This window comes from Cryptotermes secundus, unplaced genomic scaffold, assembly GCF_002891405.2.
Source record: "Cryptotermes secundus unplaced genomic scaffold, Csec_1.0 scaffold1105, whole genome shotgun sequence".
NCBI classification, from domain to species: Eukaryota; Metazoa; Arthropoda; class Insecta; order Blattodea; family Kalotermitidae; genus Cryptotermes; species Cryptotermes secundus.
This window is the reverse complement of record NW_019718631.1, coordinates 1,523,442-1,537,886: the sequence shown is the minus strand read 5'-3', so window position 1 is coordinate 1,537,886 and position 14,445 is coordinate 1,523,442. Positions and strand designations below refer to the sequence as shown.

The following is a 14,445-nucleotide window of genomic DNA, read 5'->3' as shown; positions in this document are numbered from 1 at the left end:
CCTCTAAACCAGTTGTTTCTGCTATGGTTTTTATTTCTTTATATGTCTCCTTCATTGCTCCTAGGGATCTCGATACTATAATAATATCATCCGCATACGTTATTATTTGCGTTTGTTTATACGCTATTGTGTTCCTTGTGTCTACATTACATTTCCTCACTATACATTCCAAATACACACATCACTTGCTCAGCACAATAGATAATTATCTATTCAATTATAATTGAAGGTGGCAGTGCAAAGGCCGGAAGGGCCCACCGCTTGGGCAGTATATCACCTGTTTTAACGTCATAACTCTGTTCATTCTACTCACAGAGAGTGCTTCCATCGACTGATTCTCACAGTAAATAGCGAATATTTCACTAAACAGCATTAATCGGTTGGTCTTTGTGGCATGACATCGTGGCCACATCAATTGCGTTATACACTTATTTCCTGCCTTGTTTCATGATATTCTGCAAGCTGTGCGCGATACAAAGTATAAACCTCTTTGCGCTGACACAGACAAGCATGGAAAACAAAGTGATGGCGAGACACTTACGGCATCAAGTTTGTGTCAATCCCTGAAGAAATAACCAAATGATGAAATACTTGCACAGACCGATACACCGCTCCGTGTTACAGTGCTATATCGAGGTCAGAAGATGTATGTAACTCTGCGCTCTCGCAAGCATGGATAAGGGCGGAATGAGGCTTCAGAATAATTGCAACCGGAGTAGTGGCTCCGGTCTAGAAACCCGAAATTAACGGCCGTGGGGAGTCATTGCGCTGACCACGCGACACCCTCTGTCCGCTAAAGTTGGCACTAACTTCGCCGACAAGCGGCGGTCGCTCGGTCGGTATAGTTCGCTTGCGGACTAAAACCACGGTGAGTTTATTTTTGTATATGGAGGTTGCTCAATACATGCAGGGAAATGGAACTAGATAAAGCTGACCGTAAAAAGTTTACGCTTCGACTGTACCAGAAGCAGTAATTGTGATACTGAAATTTGAACAATTGTACTTGTGAGTGTAAGTGTGCGTCCAATAAACACAGTAGCCAAATCCGAAACCCACGTGAATTTTCTTGTCGCGTTGCCCAGCAAACACGCGGCAATATTGTTACTGACAAACAAGGAATTCGTAATTTTAATCTCACTCTGTGTCAGATGTCTAGATGCATACACCTGTCTACGGTAAGGCAAATAAAGGTCATAAACGGACCAGCTAAACAGGCAACATTAAAGAAATAATTAAAAACTATTTCAACATTTCAATGCTCAACAGAATTACCATAACAATAAATTACATTTGTTTATTGAAACGTTTTCTTACTTGAAATATTTAAATGTTCCCAAATCTAGGCCAGTAATTGCTTTCCGCTGTCCCAATTACGATAACATTTGCCCTTTAGGTTACATTTGTTTGATCGACAAGTGATCTGACATAATGTAGCCCACTTCGGGGAAAGATTTAGCTTGTGCCATGACCGGTTACAATAAATGGTTCGATAGTTTTCGATAATGTCAGAGTTCGCGAGAACTCAGATTCGTACGAATTCACTTGTAGTGTAAACACACACTTGACGTAATCCATTTCCTTTCAGAAGGGAAATGCGTTATGAAACTGCGAAGGAAGTTCTGCATACGTAGATGGCTCAGGTCATGTTTGTGTGCACGGAAGTAACAGACTCTCTAAAACATTATTTCAGGAGTGTTTCATAAATGGCACATCCATAGTAAAAAAGTTAATTACTCGCATTTGATCTCAGAAAATGTGTTATACCTAGAGCAGGTAACCTTGCGGAACAAAATATCTGTGTTCAATGGGATTTCCTGTATGACAGCTGCTGGTTTTCTTCGTTCTTATATGTAACAACTTAACAATACTCCTTGTCTCAGAAGTAAATAGAAAGGCAAAAACCAACTAAAGTTGTCTCTCTGTGCTCTAGAGGTCAGAGTTCCTGGCTACAGATCCAAAGATCCCGGGTTCGATTCCCGGTGCTACCAGATTTTCTGAGAAGTAGTGCGTCTGGAACGGGGTCCACTCAGCCTCGTGAGGATAACTGAGGAGCTATTTCAAGGAAATAGCGGCTCCGGTCTAGAAAACCGAAATTAACGGCCGTGGGGATCCGTTGCGCTGACCACGCGACACCCTCTATTCGCAAGTTGGCGGTAACTTCGCCGACAAGCGGCGACTTCAGCACTAAACGGAGGTGAGCGGTCAGCTTCACGGCCAGACTGCTTTACCCCCGTGGAAACAGCCCCCTGTATCCACTGTATAGGAGGCTGAGTGAGCCCCAGAGCCGGTCTGGACGCTGTGGAATGGATAAAAATTTCTCACACTTCTCGCGAATCGAACCCCGGTTGTCGAGCCCGTAGCCCGTCGCTATACCGACTGAGCTATCCCGGCTCTTCAAAAGTAAATAAGTAAACCATTTTGACTTACATCCGGTAACACTTCGCAGTCTCTGAAGTGGCTAAATTCATCTGCCTTTAGAGTATACTACGAGTATGTCAATGAGGCGATGTCCCACTAAACGCGTGCTGCTGTTATGCAGACAACTTCCGTATGCGAATACGGGGCTAAGTTTACTTCACCGTGCCTGCTGAAACCTGAAGCAAGCTTATCGGGCACTGTTCACACCGCCTTTCTACAAATGCAATCGATTCCTCTTACAGCCCATATGACTCTAATGGAGAAATTTGTTCTTTACGGGTTCGTAGTAGGGGGAAAAGACTGTGTAAAATATTAACCTAATTCCATTTTCAAAATATCAAGGAATATATAAATGTGTTTTTGCTAGCTTGTGAGAGTTTGTGTGCTATCAATGGATCCAAATCTAAAAAAAAAAAAATCTTAACCGGCGCTGCGTATTATTTTCTCATAATGTTCATAAAATAATGCAATTTTAAGGCAGAAAACCGAAATTAACGGCCGTGAGGATTCGTTGCGCTGACCACGCGACACCCTCTATCCGCAAAAGTTGACAATAAACTTTGCCGACAAGCAGCGATCACTCGGTCGGTATAGTTCGCTTGCGGACTGAAATCGAGTTAAGGTAGAAATATGAAACTAGAAACCAATAAAAATGCATTGTCATAGCTCAATGAATGAAGTCGAATGACGCAGCGAAAAGGGATGATTATTTCCTGATGTGGACTAAAGAAGAATGTAGCATATTACAGTAATGGGTGCTTATTCGCCTTCAGTCAAATATCGTAAGAATATGGTTATGTCACACTACCATAGTCAATAAGTTCGTGGACTGGCCGCAAAGCATCGTTGCAGCGGATAAGTTGAGGCACGATCTTATGCCCTGTCGGCTCATCTCTCGTCACAGCAAGAGGCAGTTATGTGCAAACAGTGTAAGTAGAACTACGACCTCTATTGTGAACTGCAGTTACATGCAAGTGGCGGAAATCGAAAATGTGGCAGTTTGAACAACGGGCAAACATAGTTCTGCCAAGAACTAGGCAAATCCCCTAGCGAAACATTTGGCGTAGGAAGAATTGGCTGTTGCTACACGACAACGCCCCTGCACATCGCTCTGTTCTTGTCCAAGAGGAACTGGCAAGGCAACAGGTCACCGTTTTGCCACACCCTCCGTACTCACCTGATCTCGCACCATGTGATTTCTTTCTCTTTCACCGCGTGAAAGCAAAGCTACGTGGCCGTAAATTTCAGTCTTCCGAGGAGGTCGTCATTGCCACAAGAGACGCCGTACGGGAATTTCCTGCCAATATGTTTCAGCAATGTTTTCGGCAGCTATATCAACGCTGGCAGACTTGCATAGCGGCCAACGGTGACTATTCTGGGGGCTGATGTGGATCTGCGTAAGTGTATGTGAATACCTTGTAATATGATGCGATAAAACCACAGTCCACGAACTTAATGACTGTACCACGTATTTCGAGACTCACATAAGTAAAGGGAACGGTTGGTTTCACCATGAAGTTTACATTATCCAAATGTGTGTTGGCTAGATAATAACAACAAGCCCTGTCTTATCCGGAGTTCCACAGGGAAGTATCCTTGGGCCTATGCTATACTCTTCATATACGGCTGACTTGCCAGAAACCGGACAAACAATGTTTCCCACCTATGCCGACGACACAACAATACTAGCGTCTCATGAGAACCCTATCGAAGCATCCCGGATACTGCAAACGCACTTAGACCAATTCGAAGAATGGCTACAGCGGTGGAGAATTGAGGCCAACGAAACTACCGTATTTACGCATGTATAGGCCGCGTGCGTGTATAGGCCGCAGCACAATTTTCAGACAGAAATTATAGAAAAAATAATTTTCTTGGAATATTATTTCAGGAGTAGAACAGCCTGTATTACTAATTACGAATATAATTTTTTTAAATGAAGTGTGATTTCGAATATTTCGAATATAAGCCGCACCCCAGTTTTCCTCTTGAATTTTTGGCAAAAAATGTGCGGCCTATACATGCGTAAATACGGTAAATCCGTGCACATCGCCTTCGCTTTGAGGCACGGAACATGCATACCACAAGATGAATCAATCAGATACTTAGGCCTTCACCTGGACAGGCGATTGACCTGGCGCACACATATTCTAGCCAAAAGAAACAAACTGGACATTAAATTTAGTCACATGCATTGGCTAATTTGCAGAAAGTCAGAACTGTCTACCGAAAATAAACTCCTAGTATACAAGACAATACTGAAGCCTATTTGGACTTACGGTGCACCATTATGGGGAACTGCAAGTACATCCAACATAGAAATGTTGCAGAGATTCAAAAACACAGTACTTCGCGCTATAGTCAATGGTCCGTGGTACGTCCCAAACAGATTGCTACATGCCGATCTAGGCATATCCACAGTACGGGAAGAAACCACAAACATCAGCCGTAAATACAAATACAAGATAACAGCACATCCAAATGAACTGGCAACCTCACTATTAAATGACGCAGACGAGCCCAGAAGACTGAAAAGGCATAAGCCGACCGACCTAACGACACGCTTCATATAAATGCAACACACAATAACAAAGTCACACTCGAAATAGATCCGTAGAGAATGCTCACTGGAGCATTACTCTCCCCGACATGTTCTCTCCTAGTATTTAAGCTTTAGATTAAGTATCAAATAAGATGTACTCATAGTCCNNNNATTGTAAAAAAAAAAAAAAAAAAAAAAAAAAAAAAAAGATAATAACAACTACAAACTGCGTAATGTGGACCGATATTAGGACAGCCGAATTCAAGAAACTTAGTTTGCGTTTTTATGGAACTTGCTTGATGATGACCTATAAATAGGTCGAAACAAGTAGCATACTCCTGCACATAATAAACAAGAAAGTGATACAAACGTATCTATTTTGTCTTCTTTGGAAGATACTTATTTGTATTGTGCTGACGGTCTACTTTACATGAGTCATGACTATAGCAAGCGTCCTTAAAAACAGCTTTCCATATTACTAACAAATTTAAGTGAGCGCCAGTACCCACCCTATTTTCCCCCCATACCCTTGATTATTATTATGATGACCTTGATGATAGGCGCTTAACACAAGGGCAAAATACAGGGACGGCACGGAAACAAAACAACAGAAACAACAAAAAGAAACACGTGGGTGGGAGGAAAGAAAAAACAAGGAAGAAAAACGCTAAACCAGTTGAGGCAATTTAAATTTAAACACAGGATTCTAAAATATCTCTGCATTTAAGAGCGGCATTAGCAACAGAATCACATTTTGCTCAAGGACAGAAACTGCAGAGGCATCTGAACGCAGAAAGACACGTGCACTCCGAATAGGAACCAGAACATCGACTGTTTCTAGAACAGAGAGGAACATTTGGTGCCATTATGAACATTCATTAAAAATAAAACACTGAAGTGACAATGCCTGATATGCAACGTCCGAAAGTTTTTAAAATAAATTATCGTAGCGATGTGGAATATTTAAAAAAAAACTACCGTGGTAAAGGGGTGAGATTTGTCTTTGAACACCCCGAAATTTTTTGGAATCAGTAATCGTAATAGAATTGCAAGCAACAGAAACATATTCGAGTTGCATACGAATAGGGCAAATTACATCAACAAACTGTCTAGTAAAGAACTGAATCGAAGGTTCATTACCGTGTTCACAAGAGCCCTCCACTGGTTCTTATCCTGAGCCAGATCTATCCAGTCCATATCATCCAATCCTATCTCTCTAAGGTCCATTTTAATATTGTCCACCCACCTACGCCTTCGTCTTCCATGTTGTTTCTTTCCTTCTGGCTTTCCCACCAATATCCTATACGCATTCCTCTTCTCCCCATTCGTGCTACATGCCCTGCCCAACTCATCCTCCTTGACTTGATAATTCTAATTATACTTGGAGAAGAGTACAAGTTATGAAGCTCCTCATTATGCAGTTTTCTCCAACCTCCTGTCACTTCATCTCTCTTTGGTCCAAATATTCTTCTCAACACCCTGTTCTCAAACACCCTCATTATATGTTCCTCCCTTAATGTCAGAGACCTAATTTCACACCCATACAGAACCACAGGCAAAGTTACCATTTTGTATATTATAATTTTTATGTTTTTAGACAGTAGATGAGAAGACAGAAGGTTCTGGACTGAACGGTAGCAAGCATTGCCCGAGTTCAATCTCCTCTTAATGTCCTCCTGAATCAGGTTTGGATATGTTATAGTTTTTCCAAAAGATCTGGGCTGTGCCACATTTTCAAAGGATAATTCTTCTGTCTTTTAAGTCATGATTTTGTCTTGCATTCTGGTGACGAGACAGCTGATATAAACTCTTATCCTGATAATCATTGGCGCTGATTTACGCTCCCCCAACATTTCCAGGGCCAGACGACAAATCTGCCGAACACCTGTTAATATCTATCAACTTAATCCGGAGAAGCGGATAATTCCGAAGCATGCTGTGCTATTACATTCAGACAAAGCCGCCTACCAACCTCTCCTCTCCCATCGAAGCAAATTTAAGGTGAGAGCAAGGACGGTTACGTGTAAAGGGACGCATAATCAGTGGAACACCAGTCTGTTGGTTGAGCCGTTACATCAGAACCATCGCCGAAGATTGGTGCCGAGCTGACAATGTCAAACACACTTACACACACCACGTCAAGTTCTTCAACAGGACTAGCCGCCTTTCTAAAGACGAGGAGAGCGCTGACACGCATTTTGTGGAACAAAATGGTACACCCGCGGGTCGCACGAAACAAAATGGGGGTCAGCATATGAGCCGCGTCCCGCCAGCTGCACAGCCATGTTCTACGTGAAGTGGCATAACTAAGCATATATTTCCAGAGAATCTGCCTGACAGCAGTTCCGGCTGCTGCAGACAGTGTTGTGGTCTTTCTGTTCGCTCAATTACTATGTGACCGCTAAGAAAACACATTTACAGACGATTAATTAATTGAACGGCATGCATCTGATCAAGTTGTAATCGCCAAGAAAAGTGATTCTGGATCACTGAAAGGACAGTTCCATACGACTACGAGAGAGATATTTCTATCTGCATATTAACTATGAGAAATGTGTAAGGTAAAGCTATCCCTGTGCTTAACTAATTAAGCACTATGCGATAAAGGCGTATGGGGAGTGGATATACAGACCCACGATTTCTTGACCTTGGCACTAGTTGGTGGTGAGCGGTCAGCTTCATGCCCCGGCCGCTTTACCCTCGAGGAAAGAGCCCACGGTACCCATTGGATAGGAGGTCTGGACGACATGTAGAAGTGACAATTCTTGGCCCTACCGGGACTCGAACTCCGACCCCCTTTCGTCCAGTCAGTATCCAGTCTCTATACCGACTGCGCTATCCCGGCTCCACGAGAAACGTGTAGCCATAAATATACATGAAGACTACTCCGATTTTAGATTTGTGTTTGCTGAAAAGCTCCGGTATGATTCTGTTCCGACATTAGGTGATTTGGTGATATGTAGTTTCAAGGTCGACTAATTTCAATAAATGTAAATTCTTGTTGGTATTTTTGTCACATTTCAGGCATAAAGTACTAAGTGTGAACGTGGATTTAACCAAAATAACTTGTTTAAATCTAAGTACAGAATAAATTAAGTTTATCACTTGTAACCTTAATGTAAATCAAATCCGGATAAAATCTCAAAATGAAAGCGCTATACAGTGGGCAGCAGAGACAGGCAAAGGCAAGAAATGACCCGAAAGCAGTGCTAGAGAACATATTGCATATAGTGTCCAAATGCAGTCATTAAACAGAATATACGAGGAAGAGTCAGTAAATAGGTCACAAATGGACATAAAACGTAAAACATGTGATATTCAAACCCGGGAAAAACATTTATTCCTTGACATTTCCCCCACCAACACTGATACACTTGCCCCATCGCTTAACCAGTGCATCGAAACCCGCAGCATAGAAGTCTTTTGACTGTTGTCCCAGCCACTTCAGGACCTCCGCTTCAACCGCTTCGTCATCAGCGAAACGTTTGCCACTTTTCTCGACCCAGTTGTAAACCGCTTTACATTACAAACACTTCCCACCGTAAACAGGAAACATTTCTTCATGACTATCCTTTGCATCGAGTCCTTTTGCCCACAAAAAGCGCACAACAGAAACTGCTCTTCGGTAGCATACTCAAGCACTGTCGCCATTTTGACTATTGAAATCCGTTTCTGAACATTCGTATGCGGGTCTGATAGTTGGACCGTAATGAAGCTGCACTGTGCTGCTACCTAGTGATACAAATAGAAAACCTGTAGCTGCTTTACTTCCAATCTGTGATCTACTTACCACTCTCGCCCGTAGACATGTTATTCTAAACTGTTTACGATGCATTTTTTTTAAATTCTCTCTGTATGACTGTATATTTTAATGGTAAATAAATATTCAGCAAAGAACGACATGTCAGTTCTGCTCAGCTGATGGTCTTAGTTTGAAAAAAAAATCGCGGAGACTACTTAGTTATCAGATCAGGTAGCCTCAAAGTTAGGTTTTCAAACAAAAGAGCGCTAATAGCCAGGCTGTTGAAGCGCCGTTACTACTCAACCAAGAAATTATATTAATTTATGGATTCCCCGTAAAGAATTAATTTCTGCCTGTACTTACTGGCCATGTGGTAGAAGGCGTCGTTGCCATGTTTGTCGCGCCGCATCCAGCAGAACGTCCACTGCAGGCGCCGCATCCAAAGACGCGTCAGTTTCCGGTGCCGCAGTGTCTCCAAAGTAGATTCCTGCTCGCTGAACCGCGTGGAGCCCAGCGGGTCGAACACGACAGCAAGCCCGAACAAAGTCAGTGCGAGGAGCACCCAGTTGAATAGCACCAGCCCTACACACAACCCCGATAAATGAGAATGGAATGCTAGAAAACGGCCACTTGGGGGACAGAGAAGGAGATGGGATATGACAGAACTGGGGAACGATGATATGTGGATTTGACATTAGCGACGTTGAAGTATTGAAAATTAGTTCTTTGGCATGAACTCCACATGTCACGCAGTATGCCTCCTGTTACGGTCAAGGCGATGCGATTCTTAAATTTTCCGTGAAGATACCACTGGAAAAGTGACCTACAGAGATGCCACCCGTGTAAATACATGCAAACTTCCATGGCGTTGGAACAACATAACATACATACATAATAAACACAGATCTACATAATTATAAACCGTCTCCCATCATGTACGTACTTACATACAAACACATACATACATCCACACTGACAGAGATTCTAATTTTGACACGGTGTGAGAATTGAAGGGACGGAAACAGACCTCCTTACTGTGTATATAATCATAACCACTGTAGAGTACGTACTGAATGTTTTGGCTCAGGTAGTAGTTGCTGATCTTTGCTCCCACCACGCCTTTAACGGTTCTCACTTCCCGAATTCCTCACAGCTCTCAAGATTAGAGTCTTGTACGTACATGTGTGCTGATGACATCTGTCACAATCAGGTTCAATGTCTTCAGGAGCGATATTCTACACATTCATGAGCCCTAAGACGGATAAATTTTCTTTTAAAACTTTCACGCTTTATCAATATGACAAACCATTTATTAGTGGGTGTACTTTTTCTTTCATTAAGTTATTCACCTTGAGCTTTTATTTATATTACCGAAAGTTTATCTTGAAATCGAGGAAAGATGATAAGCTTCAAGGTATAATACTTTTAAATAATCAAGGTCTATAATATTTTCAAGGAGTTCAGGTCAGCCTTCCTATCCAATAGATCTTGATTTGTTAGTTCCTATGTTGCTGTGCAATTGTTGCGTTCGTGTCTGTTGGAGTGCGCATGTGATCGCTTCTCAGCCAACGCCTAGCAAAGGCCGTTGTTTGCAGAGCCATTACTTAGCAACGGCTGTTATATATTTGCTCATTTCGCGGCTGTTGCCTAGCAACGGGTCCACATACCACAACATAAATATAAAAGTTTTCTTTGTTGTTCATTAAACGATTTTTTCCCCAAGTATATTCTTCTATAGTGTGTTCTATTTTGCCACATTGATAAGTGCTGTTTGAGATGTGTGTTGCCTAGGAAGAATCTGTTTCTTGTGTGTTCTTTCTATCTGTTCTGCATTAACAGAAAGAGTTTGTCGCCAAAATGAAAAACATGAGATCGTATTTAATTTGCTGTCACGTTCCTTACACAGTAAGCGATCGGACTGTGAAGTAGGGTGACAACAGGCCACACCACTGAACAGGGTTTATTTACACCGGCAGATGTGGCTCAAGATTTGAAGTGATGGTAGTTCAAAGTGGTTCCAGATGATCAATATCGTTTCAATATACGAGACATACAGATATACAGTTCCTTTCAACGTTCTATTGTTATGTTCTTAAAAGAAATTTTACTTGCCGATTTATTCATCAGAATAAACCCGCTGAAATTTCAAAGGAACATCATTGAATTTATCATTAGGATACTTGGATACACTCTACTTACTTCACTGTAATCCATTATTACACATTACAGCTGTTGAGATGCTCTTGGAAATCACGATGTGACTAAATATAAACCTTATGAACTTCAAAAGTTCTCGAAAGACAACATTCGGTCACATATAGTATGGCATGAGGCTAAACTTGGCGGAATAGCATCAAACACTAGACGGTGCTGCCATCTGGACGCAAGATTAGAACCTCGGCGGCAAAGTTGAAACAATAATACCAATTCGGCGTACAGGGGCTGCAGTTTACAGCCAAATCCTCCAGTTCGTAACTACTTGCTAAGAAAAATGACGAAACAATAACAAGCCTTGGCCTGTATGTATATATTTACGTAGTACGTATGTATATACAAACACGGATAATATGCAAACATTAACAACAGAGTATAAGCTATACTGCGTCGGGTGATAGGATGATTGGCGAAGAATGGATGGGCAAGAATGAACAATGCAGCAACAGTGGCCAATTTGTTACCTGCAGAGATGTGGAAAATTACAAAAACCTCAGAGGGTGGCAGACATCGCTGGAATATTATGCAGGGGTGTTGTTACGTTAAGCATTTTACAAGAAANAAAAACATTTGGGCGAGGAATTGGGGGGGGGGGGGGAGCTGTTACCACCTGTGTCCTTCCCCGAACTTCCAAAGTCTGAATCCTATCAGCGTGTTCATAACATGAGTTTCTTTTTTAATTATTGGTTGGGTGGGACTAAGACCCTTGTACTGCGGCCACTTCTGGCCTATTGTACCAGCCCCAGATGATAGGTGAGGGTGATTGTGGAGCAATTGGTGGAATGAAAATTGGCAGGGGAAACCGAAGTACTCGTAGAAAACCTGCCCCAGCACCACTTTGTCCACCACACATCCCACTTGACCAGACCCGGGCTCGAACCCGGGCCGCAGCGGTAGGAAGCCAGCGACTAACCGCTTGAGCTATGGCGCGGCCACAACATGAGGTTAGAGCCAGACTATCCACGTCTACGCGTTCCATTGGGTTTGAGTTAATGAAAGCGTTTGATTTTCTTTCACGTAATCAATCTACCAGTCCCATAAGCGTCATTTTCGTTTCTGCTACCGAAAATCCACTCTCTTTTACAAACTCGAACCAACAGTGCCATGCGTTTTTTTTTTTTGTTTGGCTACCGGAACCACCAGCTGCATGGGAGTCATTTTAGTTTCAGTAAAGACGCGTCCACATTACTCGTGCTCGTGTTCGCCAGGCTTGTGCTCGTCGGGAGTCTCTCTGGCTTTTACTTGTGCTCGTAAATCTTCGTCCACACTACTTCAGTTGCTCGCCAGGCTTCGGCGCGTGAGGATCCGTATATTTACTCGTATTGTGTATAGGTTGTAGCCGTATTTTAATTTATTGGCTATAGTTTTTAAATTAAAAATTTAAAATGTGCTTGTCTCGTGACTTGTCATATCGTCCACATTACTCGAGAGCATAGCGAGTCACATGAGCACGAGTAATGTGGACGCGCCTTAACGGACACACCAGTGCCATGCGTTTTATCTTCGTTTGCGCAACCGAACAACCAGGGCATTTCACTTCTGCTTCTACAATAGGGCCGTTACCTTCCGTAACAGTCGTGGTGAAGTGCTCACTGCTGCACTGCACTGTCTCCCCGAACAGCCACATCGTGCCCATGATGTTCCAGCCAACCTCTGGAAGGAGTAGTAGGATCCTGGAATTATAACACATAATGGAAATCATTACTCGGCAACGGCATTGCTCAGTGGGTTTATACATGTTTGGTTTTTACATGTAATTTGCCTGGATTTCAATGGGTAATGACAAATATTTCACAGGCCTCTTCATTTCATCAGAATAAAATTTTCGCGGCTGAAGTTCAACTCGTTCCTACATCCCCTTTCTCCATGGGTCATACTCATTTCAGATGCGATTTTGTTGTCGATTCTTCGGATATCCGAATAATTTTACTCATTAACCTCAACACATGTTCAGTGTAGCAGATTCCCCCCCCCCCTTTGGCACTACAGCCCCAGTGGGCCTAGGCCTACCTCCATGAACTTCTCCGTTCACTTCGGTTTTTCTAGATCTTAGACATTCGGTAGGACTCCTTGGGTGGGTGATCAGCTCGTCGCAAGGCCTCTACCTGTACACAAACACAGAAAAACGCACACAAACATCCATGCCCTGAGTGGGATTCGAACCCACGATCCCGGCTTCCGAGCGAGCGAACACAGTGCACGCCTTAGACCGCTCGGCAGTGTAGCAGACACCCACCGAAAATTCATAGACACAGGTATCCACCCTTCTTAAAATTTTCCTAATTACAGACTGTTCTCTGTCTCGTACACTTATTACAAACATGAACTATCAATCGTAAGTAAATTTCAGTAGTTCTCACAACCCCTGAACACAAAATCGGATCAGTGATTGTGAGCATCTGTACTGTTTATGAGTTCTGGTAATAATGGATTTACTTACTTAGGAAACTGAGCCCTTCTTGAGAAGTCGCCAATTCTGCAGCTACTCAAGAATGTCCCAGCATTTTATGGAACCCGAAGGTTCATTACCGTGTTCAAAAGAGCCCTCCACTGGTCCCTATCCTGAGCCAGATCAATCCAATCCATACCATCCCATCCTATCTCTCTAAGATCAGTTTTAATATTGTCTACCCATCTACGCAATGGATTTATCTATGTAAATAAATTAAATTCGAGGCAAACGAGGAATGTAAAAACAGGAAATAACATTTGGAAATAAACGTGTATATATCCATTCTTGTTCTCTTACTTGTCTGTTTCTGCATATTAGTGTAATAATACAAACTTTCAGTGCGCCATCCCATACGTGTACTTTGCAGTGTTTAAAGAACGGGTTATCTTTCGTAAGCAAACGCAGTGTTTGGTTTTCCCAGTGAGGAGAAGAGCAACATGGCTGCATTTCAAGTTGCTGAAGATTACAGCGACAGGCGGAAGGAAGGCAAATTGTTGGCGTACTGGATACAAGGACAACTCTAGGAAGTAAATATTAATACATGGGAAAGAACACATAAGGTTCTGTTAAGACCTTAATGACACTAACAGAGAGCTCATCAAATATAAATTAATAATTACATAACTGAATTTTGAGCTAGACCGATAAAGACACTGTCTACTATGGGATTTCTAGGATTGGATCCTAGGAGAGGTGGAGGAGTGGGCAGATGTTCCACTACACACCGTGTTTTTATCGTCTCTATTCTGTATCCCGGGTGTAAAGCGAGAGAAGCTTGGAACTGACCGCTGTCGGAATTTGTTTATTTATGCTTCCCTATCGACGTTGCCACGGGCTCAAACTTCATAGTGTTAAGTGGCAGGAGGACGGTGAGCAGTGAATTGGAAAGGTTGTCGTGGCCTTTTCTTCAGGTACCATTCCAGAATTTCCCTGGAGATACTGAAGAGAACCAAGAAAACCTTCATTCGGAATATTCGATGACCAGGCCGAGATTCAAACCGGGCAGCTCCTGAATGCAAGCCAAAAATGTCACCGTTAGAGCCAATTTGTTCAATCGGTGAACGTTAAAATGTGTGG

The 14,445-nt window shown here is 42.6% G+C and overlaps 1 protein-coding gene across 4 annotated transcripts in view; it reads right to left on the bottom strand.

Annotated features, from left to right (window-relative positions):
- LOC111862705 (sn1-specific diacylglycerol lipase beta) overlaps window positions 1-14,445 on the bottom strand; it is a 71,812-nt gene that overhangs the window by 20,706 nt on the left and 36,661 nt on the right. For all 4 annotated transcript variants that reach the window (XM_023848342.2, XM_023848350.2, XM_023848325.2 and 1 more), the window contains 2 exons: window positions 12,480-12,589; window positions 9,066-9,284 (listed from right to left, as the gene is read on the bottom strand). In XM_023848342.2, the coding sequence (XP_023704110.1) occupies window positions 9,066-9,284; window positions 12,480-12,589 (329 nt within the window). The remainder of the gene's footprint in view (window positions 1-9,065; window positions 9,285-12,479; window positions 12,590-14,445) is intronic.